The 19,849-nt window shown below is 31.3% G+C and overlaps 1 protein-coding gene across 9 annotated transcripts; it reads right to left on the bottom strand.

Moving 5' to 3' along the window:
- Positions 1 to 6,345: 6,345 nt before the first annotated feature.
- LOC106756580 (cold-responsive protein kinase 1) lies at positions 6,346 to 11,626 on the bottom strand. 9 transcript variants are annotated; one of them, XM_014639055.2, is made up of 8 exons: positions 11,497 to 11,575; positions 11,261 to 11,357; positions 10,847 to 10,957; positions 10,409 to 10,524; positions 9,910 to 10,120; positions 9,587 to 9,824; positions 9,309 to 9,459; positions 6,346 to 7,119 (listed from the first exon to the last, which is right to left on the bottom strand). In XM_014639055.2, exons 2-8 carry the CDS (start codon positions 11,295 to 11,297, stop codon positions 6,739 to 6,741), a joined length of 1,245 nt encoding a protein of 414 aa, XP_014494541.1. In that variant the 5' UTR covers positions 11,298 to 11,357; positions 11,497 to 11,575; the 3' UTR covers positions 6,346 to 6,738. The 9 variants fall into 9 exon arrangements, with proteins under 9 accessions (XP_014494541.1, XP_022634428.1, XP_022634427.1 ...); XM_022778707.1 differs by lacking the exon at positions 11,497 to 11,575 and adding an exon at positions 11,113 to 11,161 and having other exon boundaries at positions 10,847 to 11,045; positions 11,261 to 11,468; XM_022778706.1 differs by lacking the exon at positions 11,497 to 11,575 and adding an exon at positions 11,113 to 11,161 and having other exon boundaries at positions 10,847 to 11,032; positions 11,261 to 11,468.
- Positions 11,627 to 19,849: the final 8,223 nt, after the last annotated feature.

Below are 19,849 nucleotides of genomic sequence, written 5' to 3'. Positions count from 1 at the left end.
CAAATGGAGAAGTTCAAGGCATATGATTTGAAGACTTCAAATGAAGAAATATAAATATAGAACTCATAGAGAGAAAGTAATCAAAAGAATAGATCTCTAGGCAACGTATTTCAAGGAAGAAAGGCTAAAATCTATCTTGAAGATTACATCATAACTTTCTTTATCAAGTGTTAAATGTGAAGATGCTAATATACGTTAATGTTGAAGAAAATAAAAAAAGGAAGGAGATAGATTGAAAAGAAGATCTAGAAAGAGAAAGAAAGAGTAAATCATAGGAAGGAAGATGCAAAAGTATCTGTAGATTATATATGTAATTTTCATTTGAAGTGTTGAATATGAAGAGAGTCATTCAACATAATTGTGAGATAAATTATCTCTATGTTACAACTGTCACATTTACAATGATATTGAAAACTATAATATCTTGAGAATGTCTTGAAGAGTAGAGAATGTTGAACTGAGAAGACGAATATCCATTGTGATCAATTTCCCTCGTTCAAATATCTGAAGACATAAAAGAAGAAATAAGTATGAATATGGAAACAAATAATGGAATCATTCAATAAAGAGAAGATATATAAAAAAGAATACAATGAAGAAAGAAGGAAATAGAGATAAAAAATCATAACATTCCTTTATGAGATAAAGAAGTTGATATTAAGAAGAGACTTTGAAGATTTAGAAGTAAAGCAACTCAATGGTCATATTCTAGACATGTCTATAAATACAAAGAGTAAGGTGAAGAAGAAAGAGATATAGAGAATGAATGCAAGTAGAAAGTGAAAAACATAAGAAATAAGAAAGAGATATTGAGCTTATTAAGCTAAATTTCAATAGTTGCGAAAAACAATGGGGTGACGAGTCAATTCAGACTGAAGATCAAGATGAGTCAGCACAACCAAAGATCGAGACGAGTAGCCTCGTAACGAAGGTTAAGACTAGTTGGCTTGTATAAAGTCGAGTTAGGCAGTGCTGAAGGACAAGTAAATTTTAATAGACTTAATATTAATCAAGTCAAGTCAATTCGAACCCATATTTGGTCAAGTCATCTTGGTTTAGACCTAATAGATCTAATAGTGAAACCTGCTTAACAACCCAAGTTTAAAGTTTAACAATAAGTACTAAACGAAATATCTTCTCTAAAAGGGAAGCTCCTACTTAATCAAAAGTGTCTAAGCATTTTCGTAATCAATTGAAAACCTAATGCTTTATACGAGAAGTTAAGTAAATCGTGTAAATGCTAATACAAAGTCTTCTTGAAATAAGAACATACAAAATTGCGTTTTCTTGAAGACTTCATTGTCTAACATGTTGTTTACAAGAAGCGTCTGATCAATAAGAAAAGTCTACATGAAAGTTTTAGAAATAATATGCTTAAGGATTTCTTTTCATGGAAAGATGAAAAGAAAAATATTTCACGAAAGAACAGTTTTAGGAATATGTGGGAAAGAGTGGGATTTGTTCTCAAGCTCTCTAATTGAAATATCTATTCATGAGAATCGTAAAAATACTAAAGCTTAAAATTTTACATCAAAAAGCAATGTTATAAACAAAAGTATTTATAAAGAATATCGTCTAATGAAAATCACGCTAAAATATACATCTATGATAACTTTTCATAAGAAGACTAATGTTTTACATTGTCTGTTGTTAACTCATTAGCAAGTGTACCAAATCGTTCAAGTAATATAAAATGGTAAGACCAAGTATCGTTTCCCAAGAGACTCGTGTAATACTGGTTAATTGAACTATTAACAACTTATATAGACTCAAGAACAACATATCAATTGAAAAACAAGTGCAAAGTAGATAAAATTTCAACTATACAAGTTTGGACTTTGGTGTTTGAAGACACTTAAGAATGAAATAGACTAGAAATTATATGAAATGACATTGCTAAGGTTAGGTTTCACCAATTCACTCTTATGCACACACAATTTCATCTCCAGTCCATCAAATTACTAAAGTCAGTCCACTAAACTACTCTGGCTCTAATCCCTTAGGTGAAAGAGCCTAGCTTTTACCTATTAAATATCAATCCCTTGATTAATTAACAAGTAAAACTTGCATTAAGAACTATGATATAAGACAACCAGTGAATCATCTTCCATCCCTAAAATCAATGAACCACTAGGACCCTTGTTTTAATTCAAGATTACACAAGATATGTTCTCATACCCATGAATCAAAGATCAAGCCATGAACGTCCCCATTACATGCAAACTTTAAGATTAGAAACAAGAATACTAGCAATTCATGGAAAATGCATATATATATATATATATATATATATATATATATATATATATATATACACACACACACACACACATATTCAAATTATTCAACAAATACATAAGAATTAAGAGATTACATTTATCCCTAACAAGATGGGTTTAGCTCTCCATTTCCATTAAGAGTCTTTAAGCTTACAAGATGGCCATGGAAGAAGAAGAACCCAAAGAGGAAGAAGGGAGTATTCCCACAAACCCTAACAACATTCGTGCCTCTAAACCACCAAAGACTCAAAGCCCTTCGCGTTTTAAGGTTAAATAAGCTAAATCTACCACATCAGCGAAAATGGTGCTAAGCCCCCCTGGAGGTGCATCCAAGCACGAGCTCTATAAAACTGGATGGCGCTTAGTGCCCTAGATGAGGCGCCCAGGCGAGTTTTTGAGGCAAATGGCGCTCAGCACCCTTGGAGGGGCGCCTGGGTGAGAAATTCTGACAGCATAATGGCGCCTACACATCCTTGGAAGGGCGTCCATGCACGAGATTATGGCAGCATTGCTTCTTTCTCTCATTTTTCGTAGATTTGCTTGATTTTGTGGCTGGCTCAGCTCTATGCATTGGTGGAGGTTCTTCCAAGCACAATTTTAGCTGCAAAATAAGGGGATTAGTGATGCATTTATATCAGTGTAGCCCAAAATATAAATAAACATTAAAACAAGATAAAAAAGAGGATTTAAGCAAGTAATAAGCTAAGAGAGAGCTGATTTTGTCTGCAAAATGAACCTCAGATAATGGTAAGAATTATCATTATCATTTGTCATCAAATGTGTTATACATCGTCCAACATTCCTTGAACAATATACTTGAACAATGCATTAATTACTGACAAGACGTATGACAAGATGTTTTGAACAAGTAATACACATTAATGTCTATAAATTTTCAAAACATTTATTGCATGTATTGTAAAGTACTATTTTGCCTGTATACTTTGTCCTTGTTATTTGTGGAGAACAAGAATACACAAAAGATTAATCAAAACATTTGCACATGTTGGTAAAGAACATTCTGAAATAAATTTCTTGAAGATTTCTACTATGACAAATTCATACAAGTTATTCTTCAAAGTAAACTTTGATAAAAACACCATATCTTTGATGAAACGACTAAATTCTAGCATCTCACCTAAAGGCTACCCGCTCTCCTGAAATCAACTAAACATCCAATTGTCATATCTCAAGAAAGCCTATATAGAGAATATCAACTAAAGAGAAGAAAGTTACTGTTATTGAAAAATATGTAGAGGAGCAGTTAAATTAGAAATATAAAAGAGGTAGGTGAAAGACAAAGGAAGAAAAGAAGAGAAGAAAAAGAAAGAGAGAGTGAATATGCTTAAGGAAGATCATCATTCATCAACTTTGTCTCATCTTAAAGCTTATATCGTCTGATACTTCAATCCAAAATAAATTATGAAAGCAAGCTCAAAACAAAATAAAATGTGAGGAGAAAGATATCATCTCATCTAGCCCTTCATCATATCTTCAAGCCTATAACATCTGATGCTTCCAAAATGAAATGAAGAGAAAGAAGAAAAAAATGAACAAAAAAGAGAAGAAGAAGAGGGAAAAAGAACTTCATGAGCTCACATCGCTTAACACTCTTCAACTTAAGAGAAGAAATCTCATGAGGTCACATATTGATTCATATTGTTGTAATCCTTTCTATGAGAGTTTATTCAAATTGTATTTGTAAACAAACATCAAGTGTGTTTGTAACTTTAAGCTAAATATGTGTACTAGTCAAGTTAGACTAGGGATCAAAAGTGGTAGATAATACTTGGAAAAGAAGTGACGAATAATACTTAACCAGGAGTGGGTGATACTCAAAGGCCAAGAGTGGCAAATAATACTCAATCAGGAGTAGGTAAACTGGGTCTAGACAATTGTCTAGGAATAGATCCTGGAGAGGCTAAACTCGGACTAGACGTGTTGTCTAGGGGTGCCAAGAGGGGTGAATAATACTCAACCAGGAGTGGGTAAACTCAGTCTAAACATTTGTCTAGGGATGAATCACGGAGAGGCTAAATTCAGACTAGACGTGTTGTTTACGGGTGTCAAGAGTGGTAGATAATACTCAACCAAGAGTAGATTATACTCGAGACCAGGAGTGGTGTAATAATATTTGTAACCAGAAATGGGTTAAACTCATGTAATCTTGAAAATATTAATAAAATATCTTAAGAGTTTTTAAAAGAGAACTAGAAGTAGTTCAAGATTGAGTGAACCAGAATAAAAATTGTTTTCCCATATACTTTAATTAAATTTATATCAATGGATTTAATCTAATTGACTAATTGGATTCAATATATATTTAATCTAATTTAAATTAAGTTCAAACAAAAAATCAAATGGATTTGAACAAATCCAGTTCATTTGATTTGATTGGATTTAGAATAAATTTGGAAAAATTCAATACATAACCATCTTTAAAAAATATGAAAATTTATTATATTAAAATTTTAGGTTAAAATAAATATTTCAGATATTTTATTTTGGTTTGCTAGCTTGTGAGTGTTAAACTTTTCTAGTTTTTTTTTTTTCAAAACAATTTAATAGTTTATCATAATTATAAATCAAATAAGCATGATGTAAAATGACTAAAGAATTTTAAGTTTATGAATTTTAATATCGGGAATTTTATTAATAAAAAATTTACGTATTTGTCATATGTCATATCTTAATAAAATTAGAGGAATAGAAATAGGATGAAAAAAATAATTTGCACATGTGGATATAGGCAAGTTAAATCCGTGACACATTAAATTATTATTTTTAATGAATTATCCGTAGATAATGGATACGAGTATTTATTATCTATTTGGTGACGGAGTGAAAATATGTATTATGTTATGATGATATTCGCTACACTCATAATTATTTTTTTATATTTTTTTGGATAATAATTATTAGTGAATTTTATTTTAGTATTTTTTAAGCCAAGTGAACAAAACAGAGTTATTAGTAAAAAAATATATTAATTAGTGAAAAACTGTTTAAAATTTGATTTTATATATTTATATTTTTTATTTAGGTCTATACAATTAAAATTATTTTTAAAAAGATTAATTTTTTAAAATTTATATTTTGGTATAATTCATTCAAAATTATATTGTATTAATACCTTATTAAGTAACTTGATTTGAATTATACCATAAAATTATTATTTTTCTTTAATTTTACATTTTAGAGATTTGTTTTTAAATAATTTTATTTAAAATTAAAAATATATGTACAAATATTAGCTTAATTTTATTTAAAATTAAAAATATACGTACATTGGTTTTCTTTTGTTACTTTATAAAATTGTTGGTGTAAAATGAAAGGAGGAGATTGTGCCACTAGAACAAGCATAGTAATTTAAGATCTAACAAATGTTTGGATTTTAAAATATTTTCAACTTTAGTGCTTTTTAATATGATCATACCAAGTTTTTTTTATTAATCAGAGTACTAAACATGGTAATAACATAAGAGTAACAATACCATGATACACTCTTATATTCATTTCACACATAATACAAAGATAAAATAGTCATAAAAATATAAATTTTTGTATTTTTTTAAAAAGAAAAGAATAAAAAATAAAGAAAGATAGTGTCAAATGAAGGTAAGAATTTTAGTTGTGTCAAATATTTTTCATAAAAAAATACTATTAGTTGCCTAGAATTGATTGAATTTGGAAATTTTTAAAAAGCAATTTTGAAATTAAGATTAGGTTCAAGTCAACAGATATAATTTTATTAATAATTTAAATTCGATTACTCTAAAAATAATTTCATAAGAATATAGTATTTGTTCATAGTACTTTGGAGTTAAATTGCTACAAAATACTCATCATTGAGAAATCTCCATTTGACACATTATTAACCTTTACTCATAATTGAAACGATTACTGAAATTCTTAGCCATTTATATAACAAAAACGAGTTCACTTTCCATTAACTGGAATAAAGAATCTGCATTATACAAATGTTGACAATAGAGCACACAATTCATGTCAGAATCAAATATTAAATTCTCAATTCTGAGAGTAATAATACAATGTGGGAGAGAGCTTAGCAGCACAGAAAGTCACAAAAATAATGCAAATCTACATTTCAGAAGATCGTTGAGGGGATTACAATTTGCACACTAAAGGGAAGTATGATGTATGAGCAAGCACTATTCTTAAACAAAGACCAGCATAAGAGACACAAAAAACCAAGCCAACAATAAACAATGCCCTGATTCAAAATACTATGGTATATGGCCTACATAGATCAATGACACTAATTTCTTACAAAAAGTTTGCCCGACCAATGAATTACAAATTGAACTCATTGATCACTGATTAATATAGAATGAGAAGAAAATATTAGACAAAAAATTTACACTCTGCTTTGTAGCCAAAAAAATACAACAAATTCAGAATAAGGGGGGAGAATCAAGGCTATCTAGTGACAATCAATTTAATTACTTCGATCACATATTGCTGTGAAGGTCATGGTAGCAAAAGAAGTCATGGTTTCGGAAGAAGATGACTCATCTTGCTTCCCTTCAGCCAACATAAGTTTACCATTCTCTTCAGACTTGCCCTTTTGTTTCCATGCACTTTTTGCTTCCACAAATTCAAATATCATGCCTGGTTTAGTCACATTCTCCTCATTCACATCTTTTTCACCTAAAAGCATTTCAAGCACAATGGACATAGAGGGTCGGAGCTGAGGAGAATCCTGCGTGCAAAGGAGAGCAATCTTACAAAATCTGATTGCCTCCTCAACATTGAAGTCTCCATCTAGAAAAGCATCCACCAATTTTTCTGTCTCTCCAGCCTCATACAAATCCCAAGCCTGTAAAACACATTGACTTTTGAGTTTCCATCCACTTAACAATGATGAACATTAATATCCTATTAGTACCACTAAGCCCACATCCATTTTCAATTCAAATTCAAAGATATGTTGGAGGATGATCTATATGCTGTTTGATCCAAGCCCCTTAATCAATTTTGAGGAAATATGATTTCACTCCCTGACACAGAGAAATTGATCCCAGGTTAAGTATGCCTTAGTTCTACAAATTTTACATTACTAGAGCTCATTCTGTTATGATAGCTACATTGCAGCTATTGAAAATGTCTTATATTTCAAGCATAGTATACTGAAACCATAATCTATAGAGACAGAATGAACCATGTTACTTGAACAAATATAACTTGTTTCCCCTATAGTACAGCAGCTCTTGGCCAAAACCAAGAGGTTTCACCCATAAGCCCATCTTCTTAGTTGAAACTTTGATGTCAACATTGTAACCTTGTTTCTTAATGTGTATGAAATAGGTAACACGAGTTAAAAGGACTACCTTAAGAATAGAGAATAGGAAATTGACTTTGGTATGAACACACGGTCTAGTATGGCTTCTCCTATTTACATTTAATTTTAATTATCCAAAATTTTTTTTAAAGATTGATACCAGAGTTGAATACGTTTCAGAAAGTCAAGACGGGCAATGGATGTGACTGCTTCACCACATCTTAAACTAACAGAGGGAAGAAGAAAATGAAGTGCCATTGAAAGAGCATCAAAAACAAAAATTCTGTGTCTGCATGCCAATCTCTTCTATTTCTTTCACATTGCATGAACTCCTCACTATGGCATCCAAACAAACACTTAAGAGGAGGTCTTAACTTCAGCCCAAACGTGATCTAACATACACAAACTAAAATCTTTAGGCTTACAGACAAGATTCTAATTCTACCATAAGAAACCATAGGAAACAAAAATATGACAGGACCTAAATACAATGTACCAACACTTCTAGAATGATTTAAGAATTAGATCTTTCGAGTAGAGATGTGTTAGACAGAATAATTTTAACACAAATATGAATATATTTCTGATAAACCAACTACTTAAGACCAGGTCTAGAGCACAAGCACAAGAACGCAAGGCTTCCCCCATTAAAAAATTACCCCTTTCAAAACACATCCAGGTCGTTAAAAATCTTCGGTAATGTCTTCTGGAATAACAAATGTACACTAGTTTTTCCTTAGGAAGTATGTCCTAGTTTTCTTTAATGATATATCAGCAGTATGTTACAGAACATGGGTAGACCATATGGAACATTTGAGGTATGTGCCAAGTAAATTCGTGAAGCAATCTTTCCGCATTAACCAGGAAAAGTGTGCTTTTGGAAAAACAAGGATCTCTTATTTGGGGCATATTATATGAAAAGTGGAAGTAGCAATTGTACACTTTCGCGAGGCCTCGGCAGATTCTACACTTGCTAAATTTACTAGGTATCCAACATTGGAGGCCATACTGTATTTACTGTATTTACAGACCAAAAAAGTTGAAGACATCTATTGGAGTAGAGAATAACCACTCCAAACCGGCAAAATTGGCTGGCAAAGCTGATGGGGTGTGAATTTGAGATAGTGTACTGTGGGTGCTTCCAACAAAGTTGTGGATGCCTTGTCTGGGAGGAATGAGGATAAAGAAATGCAAGCCATATCAAAACCCTTTTGGCTAGACATTGCAGAGATCAATTAGGAGGCTAAGAAAGATCCAATTTTAACCCAAATTGGGGAAGATTTAAATAATGATCTGGACTTATATCCATGCCATGCCTCAGGAGCTTTTTTTCTAAATAGTCAAAATCTTAGACAAATTTTATACTTTCGGGCCGAATATTAATATAATACGTGTCCAAGGAGCTGCACAGTGCATCCCATCTGAAGTTGTTTACGGAAGACCAACACCTTCTTTGGCTAAATTTGCTAATAGAATGAGTGGAAGCAATTGCACAAGATTTTACAAGCAGAGATGAGGCTTTAAAGCAACTCAAATACCATTTACAGAAGGCACAAAATCAGATGGCTCACTGTGCAAATAGACAAAAGAGTTTCCCAGGTTCAATCAGGAGATTAGGTCTATCTCAAATTCAAAAAACATAGACAAGTTTCGATCATAGGAGTTGAATCTTCAACTAAATATAATTGCTTTTAGTACCTTATCAATATTTTCATAAAGGTGCTTACCCTTGTGAGAAGATACCGTTCTTCAACAGGTAAACGTCTATTTGTGTTAGGCCTCCCACTAACAATTTCTAATAATAGAACTCCAAAGCTATAAACATCTGATTTTCTTGTCACTTGATTTCGGATTGCATATTCAGGAGCAAGATAACCACTACAAAATCAAATCAGGAGAACAAATAAGAACGAAACGAGGGTAAAAATGCTAATAAATATGAAAATTCCAAAAATCTGACATTTCACAATATGAACTAATTGAAGACAAAAAATGGTAAGCATACACTGTTCCAGCAACACGTGTACTGATATGGGTCAGGTTTGGTGGGATAAGCTTTGCAAGCCCAAAATCTGAAATTTTTGGCTGGAGATCTTTGTCAAGTAGTACATTGCTTGATTTTATGTCTCTATGGATAATGTGGGGCCGAACCTCTTCATGAAGGAATGCAAGGCCCCTGGCAACACCTACACAGATGTTCCTTCTTGTGGGCCAACTAAATTGGATGTTACTATGGCCTGCACCTGTAAACTCAAAAGGATTAGTTCATAATTAAGATAGTTTGTTTTAACAATTCATACTCTTACCACATGACATTAATTCAATTACCAATAAGTGTTTGTGCTAGACTGTTATTCTCGAGATAGCCATATACCAAAATCCTGTGGTTGTCTTCCACACAACATCCATGCAACTTAACTAGATTCTCATGCTCTATACTAGAGATCACCTTGATTTCTGTCAAAAACTCCCGAACCCCTTGTTTTGATTCAGCTGATAAAACCTTTATAGCTACCAGAGAACCATTTCTCAGCTTTCCCTGAACCATGGAAATATTTATCAGTCACCTTTTTATTAATTAAACTCATGATAAACTTCTACATAAGTACTAATAGAAGAAGAAAGCAAGAAAAAAATGCATTGAGTTTCTCCATAAGCTATAAAAGTTAAGTGCATAAGTTTGTTAGCTCCGAGAAGAAACTCAATTCATTTTACCTTCTTAGTTTCATTTCCTACAATAGCTTATTGAGAATTAACCCAATCAGAGCCTTAGTGGGTCTAAGAAATTTTCATAAATTCTAGACTGATACTATACTGCTGCAATCACCTTATAGACTTCTCCAAAACCTCCCTGTCCTATCTTGTTTGAAGGACTAAAACCTTCGGTGGCACTTCGCAATTCCCTGTAAGTGTAGATATTGACATTCTGAATTTCTGAAACATCTGTTGCAGCATATATATTGTAACTTGATCAAAACACGGAACATTTTGATCATATCAATGTTTTGTATATATCAGATTGTAAAAACAAAGCATACAGAAAATAGGGCTCATGCTTCCGGTATATAAGCATGCCATCTGTAACAGTCTCACCTACCCAAACCCTTTTTCAAAAACGAAGATTCAACTAATAAAGAAATGAGGGTGACCCTAAAACTGGATTGTTATGTTTTGTGGTTCATGGAAACACCTCAGTTCAATTGAATACATAATTCAACAAAACAGAAGCTCATCCATGGAAGACTACATGAATATTAAAGTATACCTAAATCAACTCCGGTCAATCGAGTGCCTGAGGAAGATCCTTTCTTTCTGAAAAGGTTAAAGAAACAAGTCATCAGAGTAACCCTCCTGCTCCAATTAATCAAACCTAGTGCTGCAAAAGTGACAGAGATGATTGAGAATCCTCTTGAAATCTCTCAAAATCTCGCAACCGCCTCAAAGGGATCCTCTGAAAACAAAATCTGGTTAAACTTTTAGCAGCAGTTTCTGGGAACTTCTGCTACTGGTAATATGCAATTAAAGAAATACCATTTGCATACAAACACCCCCATCAAAGAATGATGAACAAGATTCAACCCTAAAAAAGTAATATTGAATATTAGTGATTCTAATGACCACGAAAAAATCAAAATCCAAAGTCAATTTTTTCTTTTTTATTTCTTAATGAAAAGTCAACCTGGCTTGCTTCTTTGCGTAACCAAGTAAAATAACATTCCATTGCCGTCACTCTTCAATTGTGCAACAAAAACTCGAAAATGACAGAAGGGTATATCCTATATGACATATATTGAACAATTAAATATATGAAATGGCAATAAACTACAATCATAGCAACTGCAAGAACCAAATCTGCTTTTTCCTTCTACATTTCTGCATAAAATGAAATTGAACTATAACCACAGATAAACTTACATGAAGAAGAAAACCAAGTCTTTGAAAAAATTGAATTATAAGAGAGAGAACATGTTTCTTTTGTACAGCGATGAACTTACTTTTAAAGCATGGAAGTATGGAAGCTTTTAGTTGCAAAAGTAGAATAAAACCTGGTAAACTTAGACTCCGTCAAAAGGGTCTATATGTAAAATTTTTAATTTAGTTTCACAAAATTTACTTTTATAACAAATAAAATATTATTATTTATATTATTTTATAAAATATATTTTTTAATATATATATATATATATATATATATATATATGTGTGTGTTCAATTTATTATTGAAATAATCAATTTTTAAAATTAAAATAACTATTTATAAATAAAAAAAACCTATAAAATAAATATATTTACAATAAAATTATTTTATTTATATTATTTTTATAATTATAATAATAATAATTTTATTATTGAAAAGTTTTATGTATATAATTACATACATACATATATATATATATATATATATATATATATATATATATATATATATATATATATATATATTCATGTGTTTGCATTAGTTTATGAAAAATATTTTAAATATAACAAATGTCTATAGCGCCGCAAAAATGGTTTCAACCTCGTTTACTACGGGTTTGAGTTAGGTTGGAATGAAAAAATATGTGAAAATTTTGATGTGAGCAAATTTTGATCCGACTAACTAAGAATCTGGCTCACTTGGGTTGAACCTCTAGTGAGTCGGATTGTTTCACCAACTCACCTATCTTTTTTTTTATTGAAATCAAATTAATTATTCAAATCCTATTTTTTTTATTGAAATCAAAATAATTAAATTAATTATTCAAAACGCACAACCTTTACTTTAAAGCAGAGCATTTCGTGATGCGCTGTGGTGGTGTCTATCTAAAAGTTCCCCTCTGTTATATACTTTTGTTAACGGCTATATGTATTTCTTGGACAAATGGTTGTGTATGTCTCATTAAACTAAATTGACAAAATTTTATGTTTGATAGCTAAAAATATATAACAATAATAGAGTTCTTTTGTTTAATTTTCTTTTATATCAATTGGTCTAATTATTATTGTTTCAATTGGATCAGTCAAACTAACATGTTATGAGAATATCAGAAGAAAGGGGTAAAAAAAGTTAAGTGCGCTAATGAGCCAACTCGCCGTTTAACCCACCAACCCCTAATGGATTGGGTCAGGTTTAAATTTTTTAGACTCGCTAATAAATGAGTCGGATTGAATTGACTCACTAAATGACCAACCCGTAATGAGTCATATTAGATTGAGTCGAGTTACCCATTTGACAACTCTAAATATATCTTTCTATTGAGAGCTTCGAACTCACTACCAATTTTCCAAACCTTCAAGTATTATCAGTCTATCTTATATTTCATTAGAATATTATTATAAGAATGGAAATCAAATTAATGTATTTATTTATTTTAATTTATACAATTGACCATTATTAGACTAACTAATTTTATACTTTAAACTTAAGTTCAATAAAATATTTGTTGTATTTAAACTATTTTTTTATATCCAACTTTAGCTTTTAATTATTAAATAACAAACTCTCATTCAACATGAGGGTTTATAAACTTAAAATATGTTTACTTTAATTACAAAATATGCTTCCAAAGTATATTGAAACGTTCATCATAAGATTATTTAACTGCAAATATTTTATTGTTCTAAAATTTAACATTTATGTTTATTTGAAAATAATTTATTTTTGTTTTACACCATAAAAAGGAAGAGTGCGGTAGAATTTTCAACTCGCCGGTCAATCTGGCTCATCATGGGTTTGAGTCGAGTTAGATTGTAAAAATAAATGTATTTTTTTTATGCGGGTCAATTTTAAATTTTAAACCCAATTCATTTAAACCGACTCATCTGAGTTGAACTCGTAGTGAGCTGGGTTGACTCACCAACCCAACTAATTTTATTTTATTAATTTATTATCTTATGAAACTCTAAAAAATGCTTTCTTCACTCACCATGATTGTTTATCAAGAATGATTATTTTGTACTTTTTTTATTATTTTGAATTCTCTTGAGTTTAATATCATTTTCGGAGTGAAATTTATTTAGATTCGAATTACAAAAACTTTGTATTTCTTTTTATTTTAAAAAAATTATAATTAAGTGAATCGGTGAGCCAATTCATTTAAAAAAATTGTAATTAATTGTAAGATTTTTATTATGGCCAGCTATTCCACATGCCACTTTTCTTCTACATTCCTTTTACCTTCTTAAGGGTTTAAGACTTTCTTTTGACGTATTAATTGGATAATAAATAACCTAATATCTAACCTAATTTTTCAAATATTAATAACTTGAGTGATGATAAAAATATCTTAAACATACCAACAATCATCAAAGATTCCGTTAGTGCTGAAATATGTTTAACTGAACATATGATGGAAATATTTAACCGAAAGAACATAATATTATGCTTATTATTATTGATATCATATTACATATCTATCGCAAATTAATTAAAGTAAGTAGAACAAAAATTAAATAGATTTAATTATCATTAGGGGAAAAGAAAGTATAATAATATTTAAAGCTAGAGATAGTATTATAATTTGTATCTCTTTTTGTTATTAAGTAAAAATAATATAAATTTTAAAAATAAAAACTACTCATATTTAACATTATACAAATAATTTAAAAAAATTATTTTAGTTTATCATTTTCTTCTGTAATCTAGTTTTATTAAAAAAAATTCAAAATAATGGTTACTTTTAACAACAATTATATCATAACGAGTAAAATATGAATATAAATTGTGTACACAAAAAAGAATAACCCTATTTATATATAGTTATAGATTATTCACTTTCTTTTGGTTTAATGTCTCGGTAGGTTCCTGTTTTTGTCTAGAATCTTAAATAGGTCTTCTTTTTTTTTCGACATCTCAATTGGGTCTTTATTTTTGTAAAACTGAAGCAATTAAAGGTTTACCGTCAAATTGGACCAACAGTCGTTTAAGTTTATGTTACGTGGCATGGTCAGTTTATTAAATTTTATATTAAAAATAAATTTTATATTAAAAATTTGGATTGCACATAGATAAATCAGATTTAGGGAAGGGTAAAGTGGGCAAAATTAAAAAATTTAAGTGCAGCCAGAAATGTAAATGAGATTGGGGAAAAAATTGGGGATTAGGATTCGTATGAGATTTGAGTCTGTGTTTTTTCATCAAACTAAATGTCTCAACTAAATGCCTCATCAAACTAAATGCCTCAACTAAATGTCTCACCTTTCAACTGTTGGAAAACAGGGAGGCTTCGTTTCATCACCAAGATGGGGGGTGAATTAGTGAGGTTTCAAAATCAAAGTCTTTTTAAAATTTTTTTCGCAAAGTATAAACCTTTAAAAAGTTTCTTGAATCACAAGGAATGAAAATTTCAAGTGCAACGGAAAATACTAAGTTGACTATGAAAGCAGTAAAGTCGACTTAATGTAAAAGAATAGGGATAGAGAATTCAAAAGCAGGTTTTTATACTGGTTTGGCCTCAATGCCTACACCAAGTGTCCTTCCACAATCCGGAAGCAAATGCGCTATAATGGTCAAGGTTTTTACAACAAGGCTTTTATAGAGACCTCTACGTCAAAAATATAAAACACCTCTTTAACCCTCTAACCAAAATATAGGCAATACACACAACAAAAATTTGTAGCAAGATATACCCTCTTCTGCAATCTTTAACCCACTTTGAACAATCCTCAAAGTGTCCAAACTCCACAAGTCAACCCCCTGTAATCACAACAGGATCACGACAACAATCTTTACAAAGATTGATAGAAATCTTGATCAGCAGATGAGCACCATAACATGCAGGGTATGATCAGCCAGTAAGCACAAAAATCTTTCTCTTTCAAAGAACCTCTTCAAAGATAGATCACCATGGTCTTCTTGATGAGTTCTTGGAGCAAATTCTCAGAGATCACAATCTGCAAATTACAAATGAAAGTGTTAGAATTTCCAAAGTCTCTATGATCAACTAAGGCACGTCTATTTATAGTTTTCTATAAATCAGACGCTCTTGTAGTCGACTAAGCTACTAATAGAGTCTGTCCTCAGACACTTATAACAATTAAGTCAAATAGTAGTAGTCAACAACTAACAAATTGATTTTGCATTTAATATAGTTGAATATTATCAATGCAATAACTAACTTTTGAAATATAGTCGTTAATGTTCACAGACATAACAAAAGTTCAAACAAATCAACTAACTAAGTCGGATCCACTACGCATGTAGTCGACTTAGGCATATCAGCATAGTTTGAAAGTTTGTGCATAGTCAACGAGTTTTAATCGACTTTCTTCATAATGAAGTCGACTTAAAACTTGAAGTTATGCCACATAATATAAGTTTATAAAAGTGCATGTGGTTTTCTCTTCAAAAACATATGTAATGCAATCATAGATGATGTATCAGAAATAAGCTCAGTGAATGTGCATTCATATATCAAGATCAACACAAAACTTGTTCAATAAGATATCAACAAATTAGGAACGGAACATGTAACACATAACAAAACATGTGTTATTAATAATGTGTTGTCATCATAAAAAACCAGAGTGATTAAAGCATTGTAGATTAATGTTAGCTAAACCAGTGTTTCCCTTATAAACAATCTCAACATTAGCTTCATCATAGATCTTTCTCAGCTTTTAATAACAAATTCCTGGTTGATTTTCCAACTTCTGGTACATCCACAAAGGATTTACCAAAATCTAAGGCTAACCTTACAATAGACGCAACATCATCTCTTTTACAATCTACTTCTCTAATTCCAAAATACCCTTATGACATGAGCTTCACAAGGTCAAATGATCTTCAATAGAAAGAGCTCAAAACCTCCCTCTTGAGTGAGCAGAAAAAGGAGTATTATCTACACCTTGAGGCTTTACTAAGGAAAGGAGGAGGCTTGAAAGCTTGGAGAGCATCATACGGATAAAAGAGGCCAAAGCCGGAATGTTCCAGAGCAAGGCAGATGGGTCTAAAAGCAGAATCCAAGATGAGATTCATGGTTTGTTGAAGAGAATGGAAGCAACAAAACAACAATGGGTCTAATTCATGTACTTTGTTATTGTTCTTGTTTCGTATTTTTCTCTCTGGAACACCCAGTAAAATGTGTGCAGCTTATTTATCCGGCACCAATTTGTTTTGTGTTGTTTCTTCTTTAGAATAGATGACTTTCAATTGATAAATTGAAGAATAAAGTTTTCCCCCATTGAAGAATTAAAAACCATGAACCCTCGCGCTCCGAATCGAAGGAAGAATGTTGTTTTTTTTATCTCATATGAAACCTAATCCCCAATTTTTTTTTTCTGCAATTTCATTATTTTTCAACTGCACTTAAATTTTTTAATTTTCCCACTTTGTCCTTTCCTAAATCTAATTTCACCTCTGTAAAATCCAAATTTTTAATACAAAATTCGTTTTTAATGCCACGTGCGATTAATGAATACATTGACCATGACATGTAACCTAAACTTAAACAATCGTTTGTCCAATTTGATGACAGGCCTCTAATTGCTTAAATATTACAAAAATAATGACCCAAATAAAATTCCGAAAAAAAAAAGAACCTATTTAAAATTCTGGACAAAAACCAACCGAGACATTAAACCTTTTTTTTTCTTATTTTTAACTTAGTATAACAAAAATAAATAATTAAATATTAGTTATTTATTTTCTCTTAAATATTTTAATGTCAATTATATATATTTATATATATATATATATATATATATATATATATATATATATATATATATATATTACATATTCTATGAAATACACCTAATATATTTGTAGTTAATATTTTATTATAATAACTTATTATTATGTTTTTTTATATTCCTAAGATATTATGATAATAATTTGCTATCTAATATTTTTAAAATATTATAATATAATAATAGATTATATAATATTTTGATGGTATAATACTTGATTATTTTCAAATAACATAATCTCATCATTACTTTACTCTCTCATGTATCCATTTATCCTTTTTTACTCTTTGAGCATCGAAGAATATGTGTAGATGGACCTCCCCCTCAAACTGATTCGAAGCTCAGGTACATGTCAACAATCAGCCAACGTTATAAAATGTGAAGCAATGTTCAGATTTTTGAGCAACGATAAAAAATCCTTTAAATGCCCAACGTTAAAAATTTAGTGTTTTAATTTTTTTTAATGATTTTAATTTCTTTTATTTAAAATTGATTTTTTCCTGGTTCTATAAATAGAGACTATTTCTCTCATTCCAAAGACATACCAAAAATCAGTTTTCTCATTTTCCTCTCTTCTCAATTTCATTCTTTAGCTCTTTTCCTTTTCTAAAAATATTTTGGGTTTGTTTCTATTCTCTTTTAAGAGTTCCTTACTAGTTCTGAGATCCTCAGAAATTCTGAGAAGTTCCTGTTGTATCCTGGAGGACTTGCGCTACATACCGCAGATAAGTCCTTAAGGACAGTGACTCTACATGCCTCAAGAAACTTTGTTCGTGATTTTGTCAGCTTTTTACAACAATCTTAAGGACTTATGAATGACGTCAAGAACATTGCTTCAGAGGACCAAACCATTGTTCCCGGAACCCAGACGGTTTTCGCAAAATCGCTTCCGGACGTGTCTAAAATTGAAATTTTCTCTGGACAGAACTTCCGACGCTGGCAAGAACACGTTTCCACCCTTTTAGACATGTATGGAGTTGCTGATGCTCTTTCATCTCCGAAGCCCGACTCTACTATTCCTTCAAACTCAAAACTAGTTGAAGAGTGGACTTACGCAAACAAGGTATGCCGACACACTCTGCTTAGTGCACTTTCTAATGATTTGTTCGATGTGTACTGTTCCTACAAGGAAGCAAAGGACATTTGGGACTCGTTGATTCTCAAATACATTGCCAAAGATGTCGTCAGACAAAGGTTTGTCATAGGAAACTACTACCGTTGGGAGATGATTGAAGACAAGGATATAAAATCCCAAATCAATGAATACCACAAGTTGGTCGAAGATATCAAAGCGGAGAACGTTCTTCTACCAGATGAATTTGTCTCACAGCTTCTGATCGAGAAATTGCCGCATTCCTGGACTGATTACAAGCAACAATTGAAACATAGACACAAGAAAATGTCACTTTCAGAGCTGATCACTCACATAATCGTTGAAGATACCAACAAGAAAGAATGTGCTACTGCAAGGGCCAAAGCTTTGTTTACAAAAGCAAACGTGGTGGAAGACAGACCTGCTCCAAAAAGGTACAAACATAAACCTTATCACAATAAGAAAAATTATTTTCGAAAATCTCATCCCAACGGATCTAACCCCACCTTTAAGAAGAAAGGAAATTGCTTCGTATGTGGGAAGTCAGGCCATCATCCACCGTAGTGCAGGCGTAGAGCAAGAAACGACAATCCTCCTAGGGCCAATATAGCCGAAGGAGATGATATTATAGTTGCGGTCGTTTCTCAAGTAAATCTGATGACCAATGTGAGCAAGTGGGTGGTAGACTCTGGTGCTACCAGGCATAGTTGTGTAAACAGAAGTGTCTTTACCTCTTACACTAGTGTAGGGGATGGAGAAGAACATGTCTACCTCGGCGATTCCAGGACCACTCCTGTTCTGGGAAAAGGGAAAGTTCTTCTTAAACTCACATCTGGAAAAACTCTAGCCTTGAGTGATGTGTTACATGTGCCATCAATCAGAGTTAATTTAATCTCTGTGGCACTATTGGGAAAAGTGGGGGTTAAAGTGTCATTTGAGTTTGACAAGATCATTATGACAAAATTTTTTTTTTTTTTATGGGGAAGGGATATTGTGATCAAGGTCTCTTATGCTTATATTGTTGACTCATATGATTTATGGCATGCAAGATTAGGACATTTGAATTCTTCCTATGTTATGAAATTACAACGACTAGGATTAATTAATATGCATGATAAACAAAGGAGTAAATGTGATATATGTGTATAATATAAAATAACAAAGAAAACATGTTTTTCTATAGAACGTCAAACTGAACTGTTAGGGTTAATTCATACTGATCTAGCTTATATGAAACAAACTATGTCTAGAGGAGGTAAAAATTATTTTGTGACCTTTATAGATGATTATTCTAGATACACCAAAGTTTACTTAATCAAACATAAAGATGAAGCCTTTGATGTGTTTTTAACCTATAAAGCAGAAGTAGAAAATCAATTGAATAAGAAAATTAAGAGGATTAGATCATATAGAGGTGGTGAGTATGTTTTATTTAATGACTATTGTGTTAAAGAAGGAATTGTCCATGAAGTAACCCCACCATATTCACCTGAGTCTAATGGAGTA

Source organism: Vigna radiata, chromosome 2, assembly GCF_000741045.1.
Source record: "Vigna radiata var. radiata cultivar VC1973A chromosome 2, Vradiata_ver6, whole genome shotgun sequence".
In the NCBI taxonomy this organism is placed as follows: Eukaryota; Viridiplantae; Streptophyta; class Magnoliopsida; order Fabales; family Fabaceae; genus Vigna; species Vigna radiata.
Note: the sequence above shows the minus strand (reverse complement) of the source record. Positions and strands in the feature narration are given on the sequence as shown.